The 18,400-nt window shown below is 42.5% G+C and overlaps 1 protein-coding gene across 2 annotated transcripts in view; it reads right to left on the bottom strand.

Moving 5' to 3' along the window:
* Nucleotides 1-18,400, bottom strand: part of ush2a (Usher syndrome 2A (autosomal recessive, mild)) — a 178,818-nt gene that overhangs the window by 21,638 nt on the left and 138,780 nt on the right. For both annotated transcript variants that reach the window (XM_068316566.1, XM_068316556.1), the window contains 7 exons: nucleotides 12,867-12,974; nucleotides 11,288-11,471; nucleotides 8,889-9,046; nucleotides 6,502-6,657; nucleotides 6,139-6,301; nucleotides 4,886-5,103; nucleotides 4,655-4,791 (listed from right to left, as the gene is read on the bottom strand). In XM_068316566.1, the coding sequence (XP_068172667.1) occupies nucleotides 4,655-4,791; nucleotides 4,886-5,103; nucleotides 6,139-6,301; nucleotides 6,502-6,657; nucleotides 8,889-9,046; nucleotides 11,288-11,471; nucleotides 12,867-12,974 (1,124 nt within the window). The remainder of the gene's footprint in view (nucleotides 1-4,654; nucleotides 4,792-4,885; nucleotides 5,104-6,138; nucleotides 6,302-6,501; nucleotides 6,658-8,888; nucleotides 9,047-11,287; nucleotides 11,472-12,866; nucleotides 12,975-18,400) is intronic.

Here is an 18,400-nt window from a genome sequence, read left to right as displayed (position 1 = left end):
TTGTGAGAGACGAGTAAAGAAACATGAGGAGGAAGAAGTTGCGGTATCTCGAAAAAATCACTTGACAGTGAGAGAGTCGGAAGAGAGAAGGGGGGAGGATTACAAAAACATAAAAACTGTAATTTGTGCCAGAGGTAGAGAAAACCTGGATGGAAATGCAGTGATGGAGTGATGGAGGGAGGAGTTATGAAAAAGATGAAGAGATGTGAGAGAAAGATTGGAGTGAGAAGGACTACTGCGGTCTGATTATTTAGCTGTTTATGCAAAATTCTGAGAGCCCTCCAATCAGAGATGGATACTCCTAATTAAGGGGTCTGATAGGCCGAGGGCCGGACAAACTGTATCGGAGTCTCCTCGAATGTTTCCTTTGTTTCTTCACCTGAGTCTTCCTCCTCTCCAAATCTTCTCATGTCTCTCTCATCACTCAGCTCGGCTCTCTTCTTCCTCGCCTCCTCTCCTTTGTCTTCCTCATTTGGTAAAGGGTGTCAGTGAGAGCAAGGGCAAAGTCTTTCCAGATCCTATTCCTTTGGCCAATTCTCCACCCCCCAGTGAAAAGACAGTAAGCTTTGAATGCAACCAGTGATGGAGTAAATTCCAAGAAAACTCACTTATTTCATCTACAGATTGAACTTGTTTTCCCAACAGCTCTGTCACTTTTTAAGTTTTTAATTCAGGATACAAGAAATAGTTTTGGTCTGGTTTTTCTTAATTCCCCCCTGTGCTGCATACAGCAGACATGTTTGAGTCACCATTTGTCGCCTGTTGAATTTGAATAGCAGGCAGCCTCGACTCGCCACCAGTCTGATCATCGACCCTGTGAGACGTCCCTGTTTTAACAAAGGCAACGCTTTTCTCACCACACACCAAATACTATTAGATCACACAATATCCTTCACGTACAAAGCAAAAAAACTTTCACTCTGAAACATATTCCAACAAATAGTGTGAGATATTGTGTGTGCTTCAAATGTATTCACTGTCTTTTTCCATACTGTGTGTATAAAACTATTACTTCCAATCTATTCATTCAACATGTCTACATTAACTCGGTGCACACCTCTGATGACGTGGATTCATCCCTTAACTATTCATGCCTTCATATACACACTCTGACAATACAGGTAGCACACACACACACACACACACACACACTGAGTGAAACCTTATGTTGGCCCTGAGACACAGTTCAGTAGCCGGCCCTTGCTGTCCCATGCTCTCTGACGGGCTCTTAATGGTAAACTAACAGATTGTAAACATGCTGCTAGCTCTCTCTCTCTTTTTCCACTCTTTATATTAATCACCCCCCTTCTCTCCATCTCCTTCCTTCTCTTTCTGTCTTACTTACCCCCCCCCCCACGTCCCTCTCAATCCTGCCTGCTCCATCCTTACCTCTCTGTCCTCATCCCTTCCTTCCCTTTGCTTTCTCTCCATCTCTCTCTCACATTTTTGCTGGGTTATTTTTTAAACAATGTGTCCTTCATGTACGGTTGGTTACGGGGTGTACAGAAGGACATCATTAGCGCTGGTGGTTAAGCTGTAATTTACACCATTACCGAGGTAGGGGCCATTTTTATTGCCTAGTAAATTTCAGCTCTGAAATATTTAGACCATATGGCTCAATTTGTGTAATAACCTTAATTTCCAAGCACCCTTCAGCTCCCTTCAGCACCGGCTGTTGTTGGCGGATGGCAGAGCGGTGTGTGTACACATTTGTATGTGTGTGCATGGTTCTGGGTGTGAAGCCTGAGCGCACACACACAGAAACATGGACACGGCATACATGTTAACGTATAGTCTACACATTACCTCTTACATACACATTGCAAACACTCTCTGCCCCACAATCTGATTCATTCATTCACACACACTGAAATACACACACATGTATGTATGTATGCATGGCGGTAGCAGATTAATAGGGTGTCAGCTTGTGTTTGGGTGAGGGACCGTCAGGCATTGGCCAGATGGTTCTCAGGGATGATGACTGTCAGGGGTCCTGCTCTGATCAATGGGATGTATTAATACAGCACATGTGCGTGCGCGTGTGCACGCACACACACACACACACACACACACACACACACACACACACACACACACACACACACACACACACACACACACACACACACACACACACAAAGATATGATGGGGCATGCACACGGGCAAAATACAACCATAGTCATACAGACACCCACACACACAGTAACACACAAAGGTGCATATACAGTAGACATTAGTATCCACACACACACATGCACACACACACACAGACACACACACATGCACACACACACACACAGACACACACACACACACACAGTAGTAACACACACGGTCTAACTTCACCAGTGATCCCAAGGGTCACAGTGTAACATCTGGAAGAGCCAGGGGAGGAACGAAAGGACAGAAGAGTAAAGGAGAGGAAAGAGGGAGGTAAAGAATAGGCAGGAGGATGTAAAGAGTGTAAAGTATGAGCAAAGAGAAAAGACAGGTACAAGGGAAGAGAGGGGTAGTGGAAGAGCGAAAGAGCAGCAAAGAAAATGTGGGATGACAAAGAAGACTGAGGAGGAAAAAGGATCAAATGTGGACAAAAGGAGATGAAGCTTGTAAAGAAGGGATTCAATGGAAAAGTGGAGCTGAAGAAATTAGGGTGGGGTAGAAGTGGGAAGGAGGAGAAGAATGATGGCAAGTAAAATGTGACACGTAGGGACAGAAGTTAGGGCATAATCAGAGAAAGGTGAAAGAACACGGGTAGAATGTGGACGGTTGTCATTTAAAAGCAGGGAAAGAAAAGGAGGTGAAAGAGGGAGGAAAGGAGAGGACTGGGAAATGACACGAGGCAGCTGCCCGTGGCCAGATTGGGGTGAACGCACAACGGACACACAAAGAGTAGGATGGAAAGATAATCTACAGCGGCAGAAAAAAGGAAAAAGTAGTTGAGACTGAATACCTGGAGGAAGAAATTAACGGGAAAGAAATGTAAAGCAGGAGAAAAGTAATGGAATCACCATGCAAGAAAGGCATCTTGACAAGATTATTTTAGTTGCTAAAATATGTGTCAGAAAGGTGCAAAGCATGGAGAGTGGATTTATGTGTTTGTGAGACCCTGTGTGTGTCTGGCAGCGTGTGAGGGTCTAGTGAGGCGAGGCCGCCTGCGCGTCGTACCCTCATTCCGTCCGACTGCCATGACGACCCCATTAATCAGCCACGCTGGCACAGAGCAGGGTTCCCTGCCCAGCCTGAGATCAATACACACAATCACCCACGCACATTTTGATAACGTACAAAGACAGGGGTTCACTCCGGATCAGACACCAGCTCGACGTTTGGCCACATAAAAGACAAACAAATACACACTCTAGCATATGGATAAATTGGTGGGACCAATTCACGTACTCTGCATGTTGCTGCACAGACGGTAAAAAAAAAGAGCAGCCCTTTTTCTTTTCTTTCACATTGAGAGTTGGATTTGTACTAACAGGAAAGGAAAATGATGTTAAGAAAAGCCATTTCAAAAAAGGTGTTTACGTTAAAACTGGTAGATTACTCAGTTGTTTCTGCTCTTTGAGCTGATGACGCCCAAACTGTGGTGTCTTAGGTTGGTTTGTGAATACATGAATGTAGAGCATGTGTATGAATAGAGAAACCCAGCATTAATTAACACTGCTTAATGTGATAAAACCTGATCTGAGATTTCTCATTTTAACTTTCTTTGTGTCGTATTTCTATACAAACCAGAAAATGTGGTCAAAGCAGCCGTGTGACAAATGACCACCGCAAGTCTATGTCATGTCAATGAGACACACACACACACACACACACACACACACACACACACACACACACACACACACACACACACACACACACACACACACACACACACACAAACAGAGTGTTCCATATCAATGAGAGGGTGAAAGGTCTCCATTTACATCTTGTATTAATTATGAGTGACAAGCCAAAGGTCACCGCGGGAGAAGAGGCCATCCGTATGGACAGAATATAGATCTATACTTGTACCTGCTCTCCCTCAATCCCTCTTCTCCCTGCTTCTCCTATCTATCACTCTGTCTCACCACCTTCTTGTCCCTTCACTTGTCTTCTCTCTCCACCTTCACGTTCTTTTGGCATAGGTCTTATTTCCTTAGTCACTTGTTTCTTTTTCTTCTAATATTTATGAACTGCATTGATATTTATTTTGTTTGTCTATCTTTTGCCCCCATCCATTTGTTTTCTATATGTTTTTTTTGCTTATCCTTCCTCTGGTCTTAAAATCCAACACACACGTATAAACACACACACTAGATGTACATTTGTGAGAGGATGTGTGTGTGTAGAAACCACTGTGTTGGTTTGAAGGGAGTTACTTAAAGTTAGTCTCCCGTATTTGATTCAGGCCTGACAAAAAAAATTGAAGGATGAACCCTGGAGAATTGTAGGTCATGAGCAGTGTGTGTTTGTGTGTGAGTTTGTGTGTGTCTGCAGGCCCCTCGCTGGCAAACAGATGGCACCAGCACCACAGGTAGAGTCCAAATTTCTTCACATGCATCACAAATGACAATAGGTAGACACACAAAGATACACACACACACAACCATCAACCATATACATCACTCCCTGTGTTTGTGTGTTTGAGGTTAGCCTTACCCCCACAGTGAGAGCGGTAACGGCGGTGGTGTTGAGTGTTGGGTCCTGTTGGTGCTCCCTATGAACCAGTCTATAATGGGAAATGACCCCATTGGGCTGGACCGGCTCAGTCCATTTCAGATGTGCTGAGTAAGCACCTGCACATTTCACAGCACATTGGACTGAGTGATTCTACATGAACAACAACATTATAACCGTACCCTAAGTTCTACTATCGGTCGGTGAGCTCACCAGCAGGTGTGACAGTGGGTGGAGCCATGTCTTGTGGTTCTGCTTGTAAGGTATGGGCTGAAGCCCACTGGCTCAGAACTGAGCCCTTGGAGTTTTCAGCACAAACCCTGTACTGGTAGGAGCTGAAAGGTCGCAGGTCAGGGCTTGCATCCAGGAATTCAAGCGGCCCGCTGGACCAGATGAAAACCAGCAGCTGCTCCTCGGTTCGTACCCGACGTCTGAAAGACATCAAAATGACTTGAATCAGGACTTCATCAGGGTTTGTTCTTTGAGCCAAACAAGTAGAATTCATTCCTGAAAACATGCTCCATACGTATGTATAGGTTTTATTTATTCAATATCAAAATACTATGAAAAAAAACTAAATCTCAAAAGAATGCAAGTTTCTTTTTGTAACCCAACAGTAAATGTACTTTTAAACCTGTATAATATTAGAAAGACATCTGGTTTAATGCAGACAGAAAAATGTTATTCTCACGTACTTTATCTCAAGTATTTCAGTTTACAAAAATACAGCCACAACTTTGTATAGGACTGAAATAAAGATGTAACATCACGTCTTAAAAACGATGTGTAGATCGCCGGCTGATGCAAGCCTCCTGATGTCTTGGTAAGCCTCTCTGTCTGTGATTACATTGGATTTCAGGTGTGAGTGTGACACAGAGGAGGAGAGATAGATTTTCCTGTTTTATCCAACTGCCTGTCTGCCTGAGTCTGCTCATGCCAGGTGTGTGTGTGTGTGTGTGTGTGTGTGTGTGTGTGTGTGTGTGTGTGTGTGTAGACTGCTATGCTAATGTGTGTTTCCTGAGGACTAAAAGGGCTTAGTCTCGTCTGACCCTGCATACAGATCACACACTCTTTGGTCAACAAGCAGACCACGACCTTCAGCATGCATTAATACACACACGTACACACACACTCATACCTGTGAAGCACGCAGATTGGTAACCACAGATCTGCCCGAAGCTTCATCACCAAAACTTTTATGCTTTCATTATGCAAAGCTAAATACTCTTTGCATATCGGTGTGTATGAAATGTGTTCTGTGCATAGTGTCATTGTGTCTGTCTGCATGTCCCTTCATCATCCACTTATACTATTTTATAAAAGGTACACAAATACAATAAAACAGATGGTATGCAAACTCTTTTGGGCAAAAGGGAGCTCTCCCACTACTGTTACACAAAATAAAGGAGGCTCCATGTTGTTTTTGTGAACATGTTCGGGTTTATACTTCTGAGAGGGTATGGCACCTGTAGATATGGTAGGCTGAGATGAGCCCGTTGGGTTTCTGGGGGGGCAGCCAGTGTATCTCCAGGATGTTGGCTCCAACTGCCTTCACTGTAGGGGGCAACAAACCTTCTGGGAGTGTCGCTAAAGTCTGCACATACACACCTTCACCTACACCACACCCCTCTCCAGAGGAGAAACAGAAACAGACAAAACACGTTTCAGAACACATCGGGGGTTTATCTGAGTTCACAGTAATGGAACAAACTGGATCCATGGCATCTTCCAGCTACGTTACATGTTGACCAGAAATAGTGCTGCTACAGCATACTGTCACACGTTTACACATAATGAAGTTCATTCTAAATGAAAAGTCAAATTATTACCAGTTTGACAGGCCTGGACTCTGATGTGGTGGATGGTGAATGCATCCAGACCTGTTACATTCAGGCGCAGGCCTTCCCCAGCGTGACGCATTACGGCTCTGCTGCTGCCTGGACGTAACAGGATATTGTAGTGTACAGGCTGGGCGCTGAGCTGAGCTGTGGAAATAGAGAAAGACAGAGAGGATATGATAACCTTTTTAAGTGAGGTGCACTTGTAACACCCCCCCACCCCCCCAAAGGAATGGCTGATGTAATTTCTTACATTTCAGGAAGGACACACTTCAAGCTGCTCATAGAAGACGTTTCACAAAAAAAAGTACGCCAACTAAAAAATTGTTGGAGATGTTTGCGCCTTGATGTCCAGCAGACATTTAGAAACAGAAGCAAGGGGCTTTAACATTCTGAGGTTCTTTGGCCTTCTCACATAGAAAGAAAGAGAAGGATCACCTTCAACAGGGATGAGTCCATCAGCTGCTTAATTTCTTTTACTGCTTTATGAGGAAAATAGTGATTTATCTAAATGACTCTGATGCTTTATAATAACTAAAAATTTAAAAATAGTTGATCAAATGGTTTTACTTCATTATTTAATCATTGTTGACTGAATGCTTCTATCTGTACACAATGTGACTGCCTATGGATACACCTTCATGAGTGCTCACACTTTTGTCTTATAACCGACTGCTCCCGCCTGCACAACCCTGGCAGGACAGCATCACAAATGTATACACAAAAGAACCAGTCCCCAACACACACACACACACACACACACACACACACACACACACACACACACACACACACACACACACACACACACACACACACACACACACACACACACACACACACACACACACACACACACACACACACACACACACACACACCTACACTTTGTTAATATTCTCCCTGGAGGTTTTTCCATAATTCGGCCGACTGTATTGTGATTGGTTATTCAACATTCATGAACTCTAAATATCTTCAGAACGAACTGCTTACCAGAAAATGAAAGGCTTCAATTATTCACCCCCAACTCACATATGCACATATACACGCATGCACCTACAGGTGCATGTGTGCGTGTAGACACACACACACACACACACACACACATAGTCGTCAGTGTGATATTTAAGTTCTATTATTTACAACCCATCAGCTGCTTCAAACTTATCTATTTCACACAAAAAGATGAGTTTTGCACTTACACAACTCAAGACGAGCACGCATAGAATCCTCACATTCACATCAAGAAAGGAAAAAAATCATGAAGGAGGAATTGATCTGAGAGTAAATGTCTTTTTAATAGCCATACGTCAGGGCTTTGGCACTCAATGTATGCATATGAAGACACAAACACACATGTATACATGCACACACACACACACACACACACACACACACACACACACACACACACACACACACACACACTGTCAGAGTGAATAGCACACATACACACTCAAGTCAAAAACACTCCAGACTCTGGGCTCAGGAAGTTAACCAAGCATGAGAACCCAGCCGATATTTCCTCACCTTTAAAATCAACCCGTAATGACAATAGAATGGGCCTGCCTATGGAAATGTCTCCACAGTGTCACACACACACACACACACACACACACACACACACACACACACACACACACACACACACACACACACACACACACACACACACACACACACACACACACACACACACACACACAGGTAACAAAGTGAAGTGTCTTTGCTAGTTGGCCCACTAAGTGGTTTCTGAGATAGGAAATCAGCCTAATGAGAGACTAATATTCAATGATAGATGGGTTAGGGCACACAATCACTGCCCCATAAGCACGGGGCTCAGCCCTGAGGGTATGCTCCTGTAAACCTGTTTGTGTGTCCGGGGCTGCAAGGGCCAGAGGGTGAATGAAAAACTACTCCGGGCTTTTGTTTGAGTCTGACCCTCTGACTCTCTGTCTCCCCCTCCACCAGAGGGCAACGCAGTTCAAATGGAGGAGGACATTCTGAAACTCTGCTCTTTAACAGAGAATAATTTTTAACCCAATCCATGAGACAGCCACAGATTGGGTGTTGTGTCGAAAGTGTTCACATCCCCGGTAAACCACTTCATGTAAATTTGCTGATGTCCCTTTCCATCCCTCCATCCTTCAATCCATCTGCTTCATCCAGTTTCTCCTGCTGATGTATGGTGGGTCTCTGTGGCAGTGGGGGGAGGAAGGGTTCCTCTCCCCAGCAATGATTTCTGGTTTATCCTAGGTCTTCCATAGGGTTTCCAGTTTGGAAGAGATAGCCAGTTCTGAGTCAAAGTCATTTGTGATGCTATTTAGATTTAAACTAAAACATTTTTTTTTACCTCCAACATTTTAATATTTACTCACCAGGGGCGGTCCAGGCAACAGAAATAGAGTGGGGGCCTAACACAGTCACGTTGTGGGGGGGCTGGATCCCAGTGGGGCATGAGGCTGGTGTTTGTATGACGTATTTGTCGCTCACACCCGTCCCTCCCTCCGTCGTGGCCTCCAGCTCATACACATACCTAAGGAGATGGCAGGGTAGGGATGGGTGTGGTGGGGGAGGCACCGACAAACGACAGTTCCACCACGAAGGCAGAAACACAAAGAAATGCAGCATAACTACATCACATGTACAATTTATTGACCTTTTTACCATTATTTCATTTCAATTATGACACGACCTCAAAATATATTGTCACCTGTATCCTGTTCACACCAGGAATAAAATGTAGGTTTATTGATCTCATTATTTATACCACTGCTGTCATACAGCACAGCAACAGGCCTGAACGTGAGGGGAAGAGTTCAAACTGACAATGGAAAACACAAGAGGCATGTGTAACTTCGTAGGCTTCAGGTCCATCCCTCTGTCATACACACCTATCCTCCTCTCTCTTTCACTCTTTCTTCTGACTCAGTCCCTCTCCTGCATCGCTTCTTAACCCTCCCGCCCATGACATCATAAGATAAATTTCCCTTTTAAGAGCGTGTGGCTGGCTGCCGCTAAAGCGTACATTAGCTGTGTAAGTGGGTCACCGTTTAACATTAAAAGCCTTTAATTTGCTATAAACTCCGGCACACATGCATTAATAGATGGTGGCGTTGGGTTATTGTTCCTGAGCAGGGTATGTTAAACAGAAGGCCATTACTGTGTCTGTGGTGGGTTAGAAAGCAGTCAGGAGGAGGTATTAAAACCAGTCGTATGCTACTCTGATAGACACTTAGACAAAGAACCATACATAAATACACCTCCCTGTGATTCGCCAACCATGGAAGGAAGATACAGACAGGAGAGTCAAGCAGAGAGTGTGTGTGATAGGGTGGCATAAGTTTCAGGGGGAGAATGAATTTAAACACTTCATCACTGGAAGATATTTACTTAAAGTAAACACCGCTTTGGGATATCAAACGCAGAATGGTGTGTGTGTGTGTGTGTGTGTGTGTGTGCATGGTAGGTAATCGGTGTGTGGGGGATACAGTATTTGCATCTGTTTGGCTGTGTGTGTGTGTGTGTGTGTGTGTGTGTGTGTGTGTGTGTGTGTGTCCTGCGGGGCAAGCCAGAGGGAATAGGTTAATTCTCTCGTCATCTTAGACACTTCCTGGGCTGCCGAAGCAAAGTGACAGCTAATCAACATTGTCATAAATAATCAATGGCCACTTTGAGCAGTCTCGCATGCACACACAGAAAAGCAAGAATGGGTACACACTCACACACATAGACACGGGCAAAAACACACACAAGATAATGTAATCCTTGGTGCAGGGCTAAATTGGGGAGAAGAAGGAAAGGAGGAAGGGATGAGGTAATAGGTAAAGGATGGGGGGGGGCAGAAGACAGAGGTGAACAGGAAGCAAGTCAAGTGATGAGAAGCAGAGGGTCGGGACGGGAATGCCTCCTGGCAGACTATCAGGAATTAGGGAAAATTAAACGTCACACACACACACACACACACACACACACACACACACACACACACACACACACACACACACACACACACACACACACACACACACACACACACACACACACACACACACACACACACACACACACACACACACACACACACACACACACACACACACACACACACACACACACACACACACACCTATCTGGTTTCTTTCTCTTATTCTCTTTCACATGGATGAGATTGGAGTACTGCAGGGTGTTATCCCAAGAATTCTATTTGTGGTAAAGGGAAATTGGGGGGGGGGGAGAGTATAGGAGAGGGGTGTCTCAATTTACACTACACCACAATTAATACAGAAAATCAATCTTGGAAAAAAGACAGATTAATAAAGGTTAAATGAAAATAAATAGATAAATAAAATCTATGCCCCATTGCTGTCTGGAAGCAAACGCTAGGTGTGATTTGTGATCTTAATGTGTGTGTTTATGTGTGTGTGTGTGTGTGTGTGTGTGTGTGTGTGTGTGTGTGTGCGTGTGTGTGTGTGTTAATGTTCATGTCTGTCCTTAGGTTGTCAAATATTTGCCCATTAAACGACACAAACAGACATATGCTGAGGGTGGTCCTGAGAGGGAGACACGGATGAGATGATCAGGAAGCTTTTAAAACAGGGTGACCCTCATAGAATGGGACAAACATTCAAATGGGGAAATTGAGGAATTTAAGGGATGATTAATTGTGAAGCTACAAATGAAGTGAGTTCACGCATGAGAAGTTCTACATTTGTGCACCACACACTGCACACGCTTTCATCCATGTGTGTGAGGAGACTGATTGCATGCGCTCTACCTGTGGTTTGGCAGGAGTCCAGTGTCGGTATAATTTTGGTCACGGTGGACTCCAGTAAAAATAGTGTGTCCGTCTCTGTTCAGTCTGTACTGGGAGACGTGTCCATTAGGCCGGGTCGGCTGATCCCAGTACAGCTCCACCACAGACGTGTTTATTATCAGGTGTCTGGGCCTCGACCAAACGCCTAGATAGGCAAAGATGGAAAGAAGAGAAGTGCGTTTTTCACTCCAGTTATCTGGCATCTATAATTAACAAAATGCATCAGTAATGCTAAAAATCAGAACTTTTAAACTCCTGTCACTGAAATGAACAACAACAAATCTGAACGCTTCTGTTTAAATTTGTTATTAAAAAATATTATTTTGATAACTGGTTACTATGACATTCAGTTTCTTATAAAAATGTAGCTGATTTTAGATGATGAAGACATTTTTTGTGAGATATAATGAAACCAAGAGAGGACTAGGATGACAATTTTATAATCTCAAGTTAAGAAGAATCCAAATAATCTAAAACAAACATCTATGTGCAGAAAATGTTTAATCGACATTTATGAAGAGAGAATTTATTTAGTCACATCGAAACATTTAGTTTACAATATTAAGGTTTTTAGATGAGAAATACTTGTATATAGTGGCCCTTGAGACCAGGAGAATTTAGGGGAGAAATAAGAAAATAGAAAAATGTATAAAAAATAACAACGTGAGATTAGATGCAGAGACAAAAAAAAAAAATCAAACACACCAAAAGAGGCAACAGATGAAGGGGTAAGTGAGGAGTTGAAAAGGTGCACAAATGAAAAGGATATTATATTTAAATGGAAGATAAATAAGAAAAATATCAAAACCTATGGGAAGTCATAAATATGCAATGGGATTTGAGAGGTGAAAGAAGAGGAGAGAAAAAGATGGGAAGAGAGAAAATAGATATGGAAAATAGACAGCAGACACGAGAGAAAGGTGGTGACAAAGATGTGACAGAAGATGTGGAGTGGATATCTTACAAAAATAACGTCATAAAGGTCTGGAATAATAAATAAAAATACATGATGTTGTTTAATTCAGGTGACAAAATGAGGCTTCATTGCAGTCAATGAAAAAGGAGAGCGAGAACGTGAGAAAGAGAGAGAGAGAGAGAGAGAGAGAGAGAGAGAGAGAGAGAGAGAGAGGTGAAGGGTAGTGAGCTATAACAGGGAGAATAAAGGACAAGAGAAAGAGAGGACACAAGAGGACAACAGTAAAAAAGTCAGTAAAGAACAAAAGACTCAAAATGTAAATGTTATGTGATATTGTAGAATTTTTTTTAAATATAAAATTAAAATATACAATTACATATTATTTTCATTTTTATATTTTCATGTATCAGCTATGCATTATTATGCAAAAAAAACATATGGCCTGAGATATGACTGGTATAGGAAATGTACAAGAATTATGAGATGATCACATCATTTTTAAATTAATGTCACTCCTTAAACTGAAAAATAAGATTCCTCAGGTATATGTGCATACGTGTGTGTGTGTGTGTGTTTGTGTGTGTATGTGTGTGTGTATGTGTGTGTGTGTGTGTATGTTAGTACCAGCAGGGGAGGCCTGCAGGGTGCGTCCTGATGAAGGTAAACTGGCTCCGCATCCCATAGCTGTGCATGCAACCAGCACAAAACTGTAGTCTGTGTATGGCAGCAAACCTATAGCACACAGACAAAGATGAATACATACTAAAAAAGACCAAAATGGATAAATCTATAAGTCACATACATTTCCTTTGTCGGGGCATTTTATTGTCATCACAGTAAACAGCAGGAATGGGCAGCATTGGGATTACAAAAATAAAAATTAAACAGAAAAGCTAAAAGAGTAGGAGTAATTCTTGCTTGGATGGTATCACTCGCACCTTTCCCACCCCTTTTCTCTCTTTATCCATTTCACTCTCCCTCCCTCTGTTCTTCCAGTCTCTCAACGGATGGATCCATATCTGTCTGTGTTAAATTATGCATGCCATAACTCAATAATGAAACAACGTAAAGATGGGCAGACGCGGAACTGACATGGGATAGGACCGGTCCAACGCTGTAATGTCATCAGCTTTTGATCTATGATAATTATGATACCTCAGTATGCGTTTAGGCTACAGCATGCAGACATGATTTATTTATAGGCACCTGCTATGCAGTCTTAAAGAAATCAGAGTAACTGAGAAGCCCTTCACGTATGACCACAACACATCCTTTTTTGATCTTATATTGAACTTCCTGTCATAAAACCATGAGGAAACAAAGTTGATAAAAATTCTTTGTGTACCCAAATAAACTTATTTTGAGCTGGAGCCTTCCTGGTGATTGACAACCGTTGTTACCTTTAAGTATATATTCCATGCATGGTTCTTGATGTAATGTGGATGGTTGACAATGAATGCAAATCCTCCACGTTGTCATGGAGGTTGACTGAATGCTTTTTATGGTCATTCAACAAGCTGACAGCATACTACAGCATAAATATCAAATTCTAGGAAAAATGAAAACTGAAACAAATTTATTTTAAAGGATGACAGCAAAAATACACTTTGACATTGCATAACTGTCGAAATCTTTTTGTGCATTTTATATGAAGTAAAGCACATTTTTACACAATGCCTTATGATTATGATTATGTAAATGTTAGGATTTTTTTCACACTGCCGTGATGTCAGACAAAAAATAACGATCTTAACAAACCATAAAAAATACATGATTTTTTTTAGTCCTTTAACAAAACATGGAGAAAATGTAGTGATGATGGTTTTACAAGTGAGTTATCAAATGTGTAATTTAGATTAATAAGCACATCTACAATAATACCCTTATAATACAAATCAGCTAATATATGCTTTCCACTGGCATAGAAATGTAATTGAAATTGTGTGTGTTTTTAGGCTCAGAGGCAGAGAGAAAGACGTCTTAGTGTAGTGTCTCAGCTGCTGTATTCATGCCAATAACCACCCTATGTTAGCAGCGGAGAACATGTGTGCAAACGAACACACACACACACACACACACACACACACACACACACACACACACACACACACACACACACACACACACACACACACACACACACACACACACACACACACACACACACACACACACACACACACACACACACACACACACACACACATTCCCTCTCTTTCTACAGGCTGCTTAACATGCCTCGCAACCCACCATGCTTAACCCAACCTGTGATCAATGTGTGTATGTGTGTGTGTCAGTGTTCTCCCAATGTTTGTGTATTTGGGTTAAATAAAGGAAATCTGCGGTTCATACAAAAGTACTCGAGTTAAAGTGTAAGGCTGTTTTACACTATTAAACTGGGCGACTAAGCGTGTGCAGACGTGTGTGCATTCTAGTTTAGTAAATGATATCTACACTTCAAGTGTTGTCACGTGTTCCAACAGTGAATAAAGCAGTAATCTTTCACTACATGTTCCAACATAATGACTAAGTTATTGACCCCGGAGCTGTTTGAATGGGAGTGGAAATGTGACATTGTGGACAATTGCAATTTGATATTGAACAAAGAGTTCAATCCTGCATCATGGGACGGTCATGTTCAGAGCAAAACAAAATCAAAAAAAGAGATTTGCACATAAACAAAATACCAAAAAAAAATGCTTCAAGCGTTATTTGTTGCCTTTTAAATACAGCCTGGAGTCCAGTCAGGAGGCAGTGGACTGATGGGAGAACAAGCCTGACACTCCAGCCACTCTCTCCAGGTATTTCAAATAAAAACCTAACTGAACATGATTAAGCTTCTTATTAAAAAGATATGCTGTTTATGTACATGCAAATGAACTTACATAAAAAAACACACATCCCTCTGATGCGAGTTGGTTTGGTTCAAGTTACACACTCAACCTGAAGGGGGCAGTGTTGGTCTGCTCAAGAAATTACATCATGTACACCGTGGTGTGTGTGCACGTGTGTGTGTGTGTGTGTGTGTGTGTCTGTGTGTGTGTGTGTGTGTGTCTGTGTGTGTGTGAGAGAGAAAGAGAGCGTATGCATCCATACATGTGTGAATACCTCGATGTGCACATCCCCATGCGGGTGCGTGTGTGTGTATGTGTGTGTGTGTGTGTGTGTGTGTGTGTGTGTGCCTGATTGTGGACGGAGGTAGCTTCCATCATTCTAACAGATCACTGGGAAGAGAAAAATGAGAGGAGGGCATTTTGACACGAGCAGCCAGCAGATCACTAACAGACTGAGACAAGGCTGTAGCTGTCATCAGAAGAGCTGGACGTCCCGCTGACCAGAGTGTGTTTGTGCAGGACAAAGGGAGAAATAGAGAGAAACTTTGGCAACAAGACAAAGTAAAGAGTTGGGCTTTTACTGAAGGAAAAAGTCAAACAAACATTTTGTGTGAGAAAAGGACCAAAGTAGAGACAGGATTGTTGGAGGATTCTCCTACGTGTGGGTATTAGTGTGTCACAGTAAACACAAGTGATTTTAAATGGCATTTTATTGACAGGTTGCCTTTTCCTGTTTGCATTAAGGAATATGATAGGATGATGGGCGCAGGCCGCAATACCGAGCCAGACACCTGATACACAACAAGGATGGGGAGAAGTGAAGAGAGGGGATCAAAGCTGGGCAAAAGAATAAGAGAAAAGTGATGAAGACGTGAATGTGACTGAAAAGGAAATATAAGAAATAATAGAAGGCAGAGGGAGGTACAGCACATCACAAGTCAGGAGAGGGGCGGGGGGGTGGAAGAGGAAAATACAGGCAGATCGAGGGAAAACCCAAAATTTGCTTTACTTGCAAGAAAAAAAAGCAACCAAGGATGCATGAAGAACAAGCAGGAGGAGAGCAAAACAAAGTGAAACAGAAACAGAAAGTGTGAGGGAGAGGAGAGCTTTGATAACACCTCTTCTAAATAATTAAGACTTTGACTTCCTGTCTGTGGCTCCTGCTGCAGAGACTGTCTGGGATGGAACAATGAGATCAGGTTCACACAAACACCACCATTACAAAATTAGAAATCCCCGTAAAAGAAGCAGCAATGCAAAGAAAAATTATTGCAAAGTTCACATGCAACAGATACACCATCATCACTTCTTAAAGATTCATTTGGTATTGCACTGATTTTTTTTTAGTTTAGAGAAATAGCAGAAAAATAACAATTTTTAAGGAAGCTCAGAAATACATCCACTCAGTTTAAACTCGACATCAGAGCTTAGTTAACAATAAAAACCCCTCAAGTACAGTAAGTATTCAAATCCGTACTGATTTTGGTTGATATCCCTGAGACCAAATGGTCCCTTTTAATCCTGAGAAAAAAAGCCCTCATTTAATCTTTCTTCTGTTTGTCATTCCACTGATGGACAAACACATCTGCCTCTTTGTTCAATCAAGGTGACAGTCGGGACAGACTTGAGGCCTAAACTGGAGTCGTCAGGAAGCCGTGACTCAGCTGGGCAGCAATCACACAGAATGGGATTCTTTACTGCTGCCTGAAATCTGAACATTTAGAGGCTGAATTCTCAATGAGGGCAGAGGAAGTGATTCTCAGCCGGCGGGATGAAAGCGTCTTTCTACACACTGTAGTAGTGACACCGCCCATGAAAGGCAGATCCTAGATTGGTACATGAAAAGACCAGTTCCCTCTCCCTCCACTCCTCCTCTCCCCAGGTCTACATGCCTGTACCTGTAGCAGGGACCAGTCACAGGAGACTACGAGCAGAAACACATTAATAAATAAGAACATACTCTATTCCCTGCTGTTGTGAATTAATAATGAGGCTACAAAGGACCAATTAAACACATGATTAATGCCATAATCTATATAATTGCAGGCAGTAATTCATTGTGAGCTAATGATAGCAATACTTAATATTGATTCACATGGGGTGTCTTTGTACAGTAGTGCTTAATTCTTCCTGAGAAGTGTCCCCTTTCAGAAGTGGTAAAACTGGCACAAGCAGTCAGTTGCTTGGTTTTTTTTTAAAGCAAATCACTCCAGCAGCAAACGGCAGAAGACACACACTTCAGATCCTAAACATCACGGAGGCCGCTGCTTTTTCCTCTGGCAGAAACCTCATGATGACATCATGACATTAACAATGATTGTAACAATAATAATGGTTTATATTTATATCGCACTTCCCTGGACACTCAAAATGGTTCTGTTATCAATTTACTCCTCATTCATACTCGGTGATGGTGAACTAGATGTGAACCACAGCTGCCCAGGGAAAGACTGATGAAAATGTGTCAGCCAATCCACACCCACGGCCTGTCGGGCCCCCACCGGAACATTCATACACATTCACACACCAGCGAACGCCGTCACTGTCAGACTGTAGATACTCCATGAATGGACGTTTTCACGGATAAATATGCAGTAGAACAACTTCCTCCTGTGTCTCCAGTTTGAATGAATCCGTCGGAGCTCTCAGAGCATCTGTCGCTGACGGTGGTGAGGAGCATCTGAGGGACGGAGATGACTAATGGCGTATTAAACATTAAGGACGAGGGAGTAGCACAGCAATTATTTCTGTTCATTTTTCATTGAAAACACTTAGATACTTACATCCATCTTTTCGTCCGTCCCACACCTCCTTCTGCCTCACTCTTTACAAAAGTGTCACCACGAGAACCGTCTGCCATTCAGTTTGAACAATTTTAAAATAAAAAATAAGACATTATACTGTTCATGTTTGTACTCCCCACTCTTTTTTTGTTTAGGTGTGCCATGCTACGTGACACCATTTCAACAGCCACAACTTTATTTCCATTTCATTATCAGTACATACACTAAAAGACACAGAACATGAAATAGTGATAGTACCATAGTAAAAAATATGGTTAAATATATATTCCACACATCCATTCATTCATTTTCTTGTAGACAAGATGATTGCAATCGCTTCGTCGACAGCAGCCTACCCACCTTGGGGGGTCACTGGTCTGCTGGAGCATCATTCAGGTGGATTGGGGCAACAGGCAGGGTACACCCTGAGTAAGACGCCAGCTCATTGTGGGGCCAGACAAATACAAAGACACACGCTCAAACCCCCACCCACAGACAATGTGCTGTGACTGATTCACCTGTTGTGGAGGCAGGAGGATGA

This window comes from Antennarius striatus, chromosome 1 (assembly GCF_040054535.1).
Source record: "Antennarius striatus isolate MH-2024 chromosome 1, ASM4005453v1, whole genome shotgun sequence".
Taxonomy (NCBI): Eukaryota; Metazoa; Chordata; class Actinopteri; order Lophiiformes; family Antennariidae; genus Antennarius; species Antennarius striatus.
Note: the sequence above shows the minus strand (reverse complement) of the source record. Positions and strands in the feature narration are given on the sequence as shown.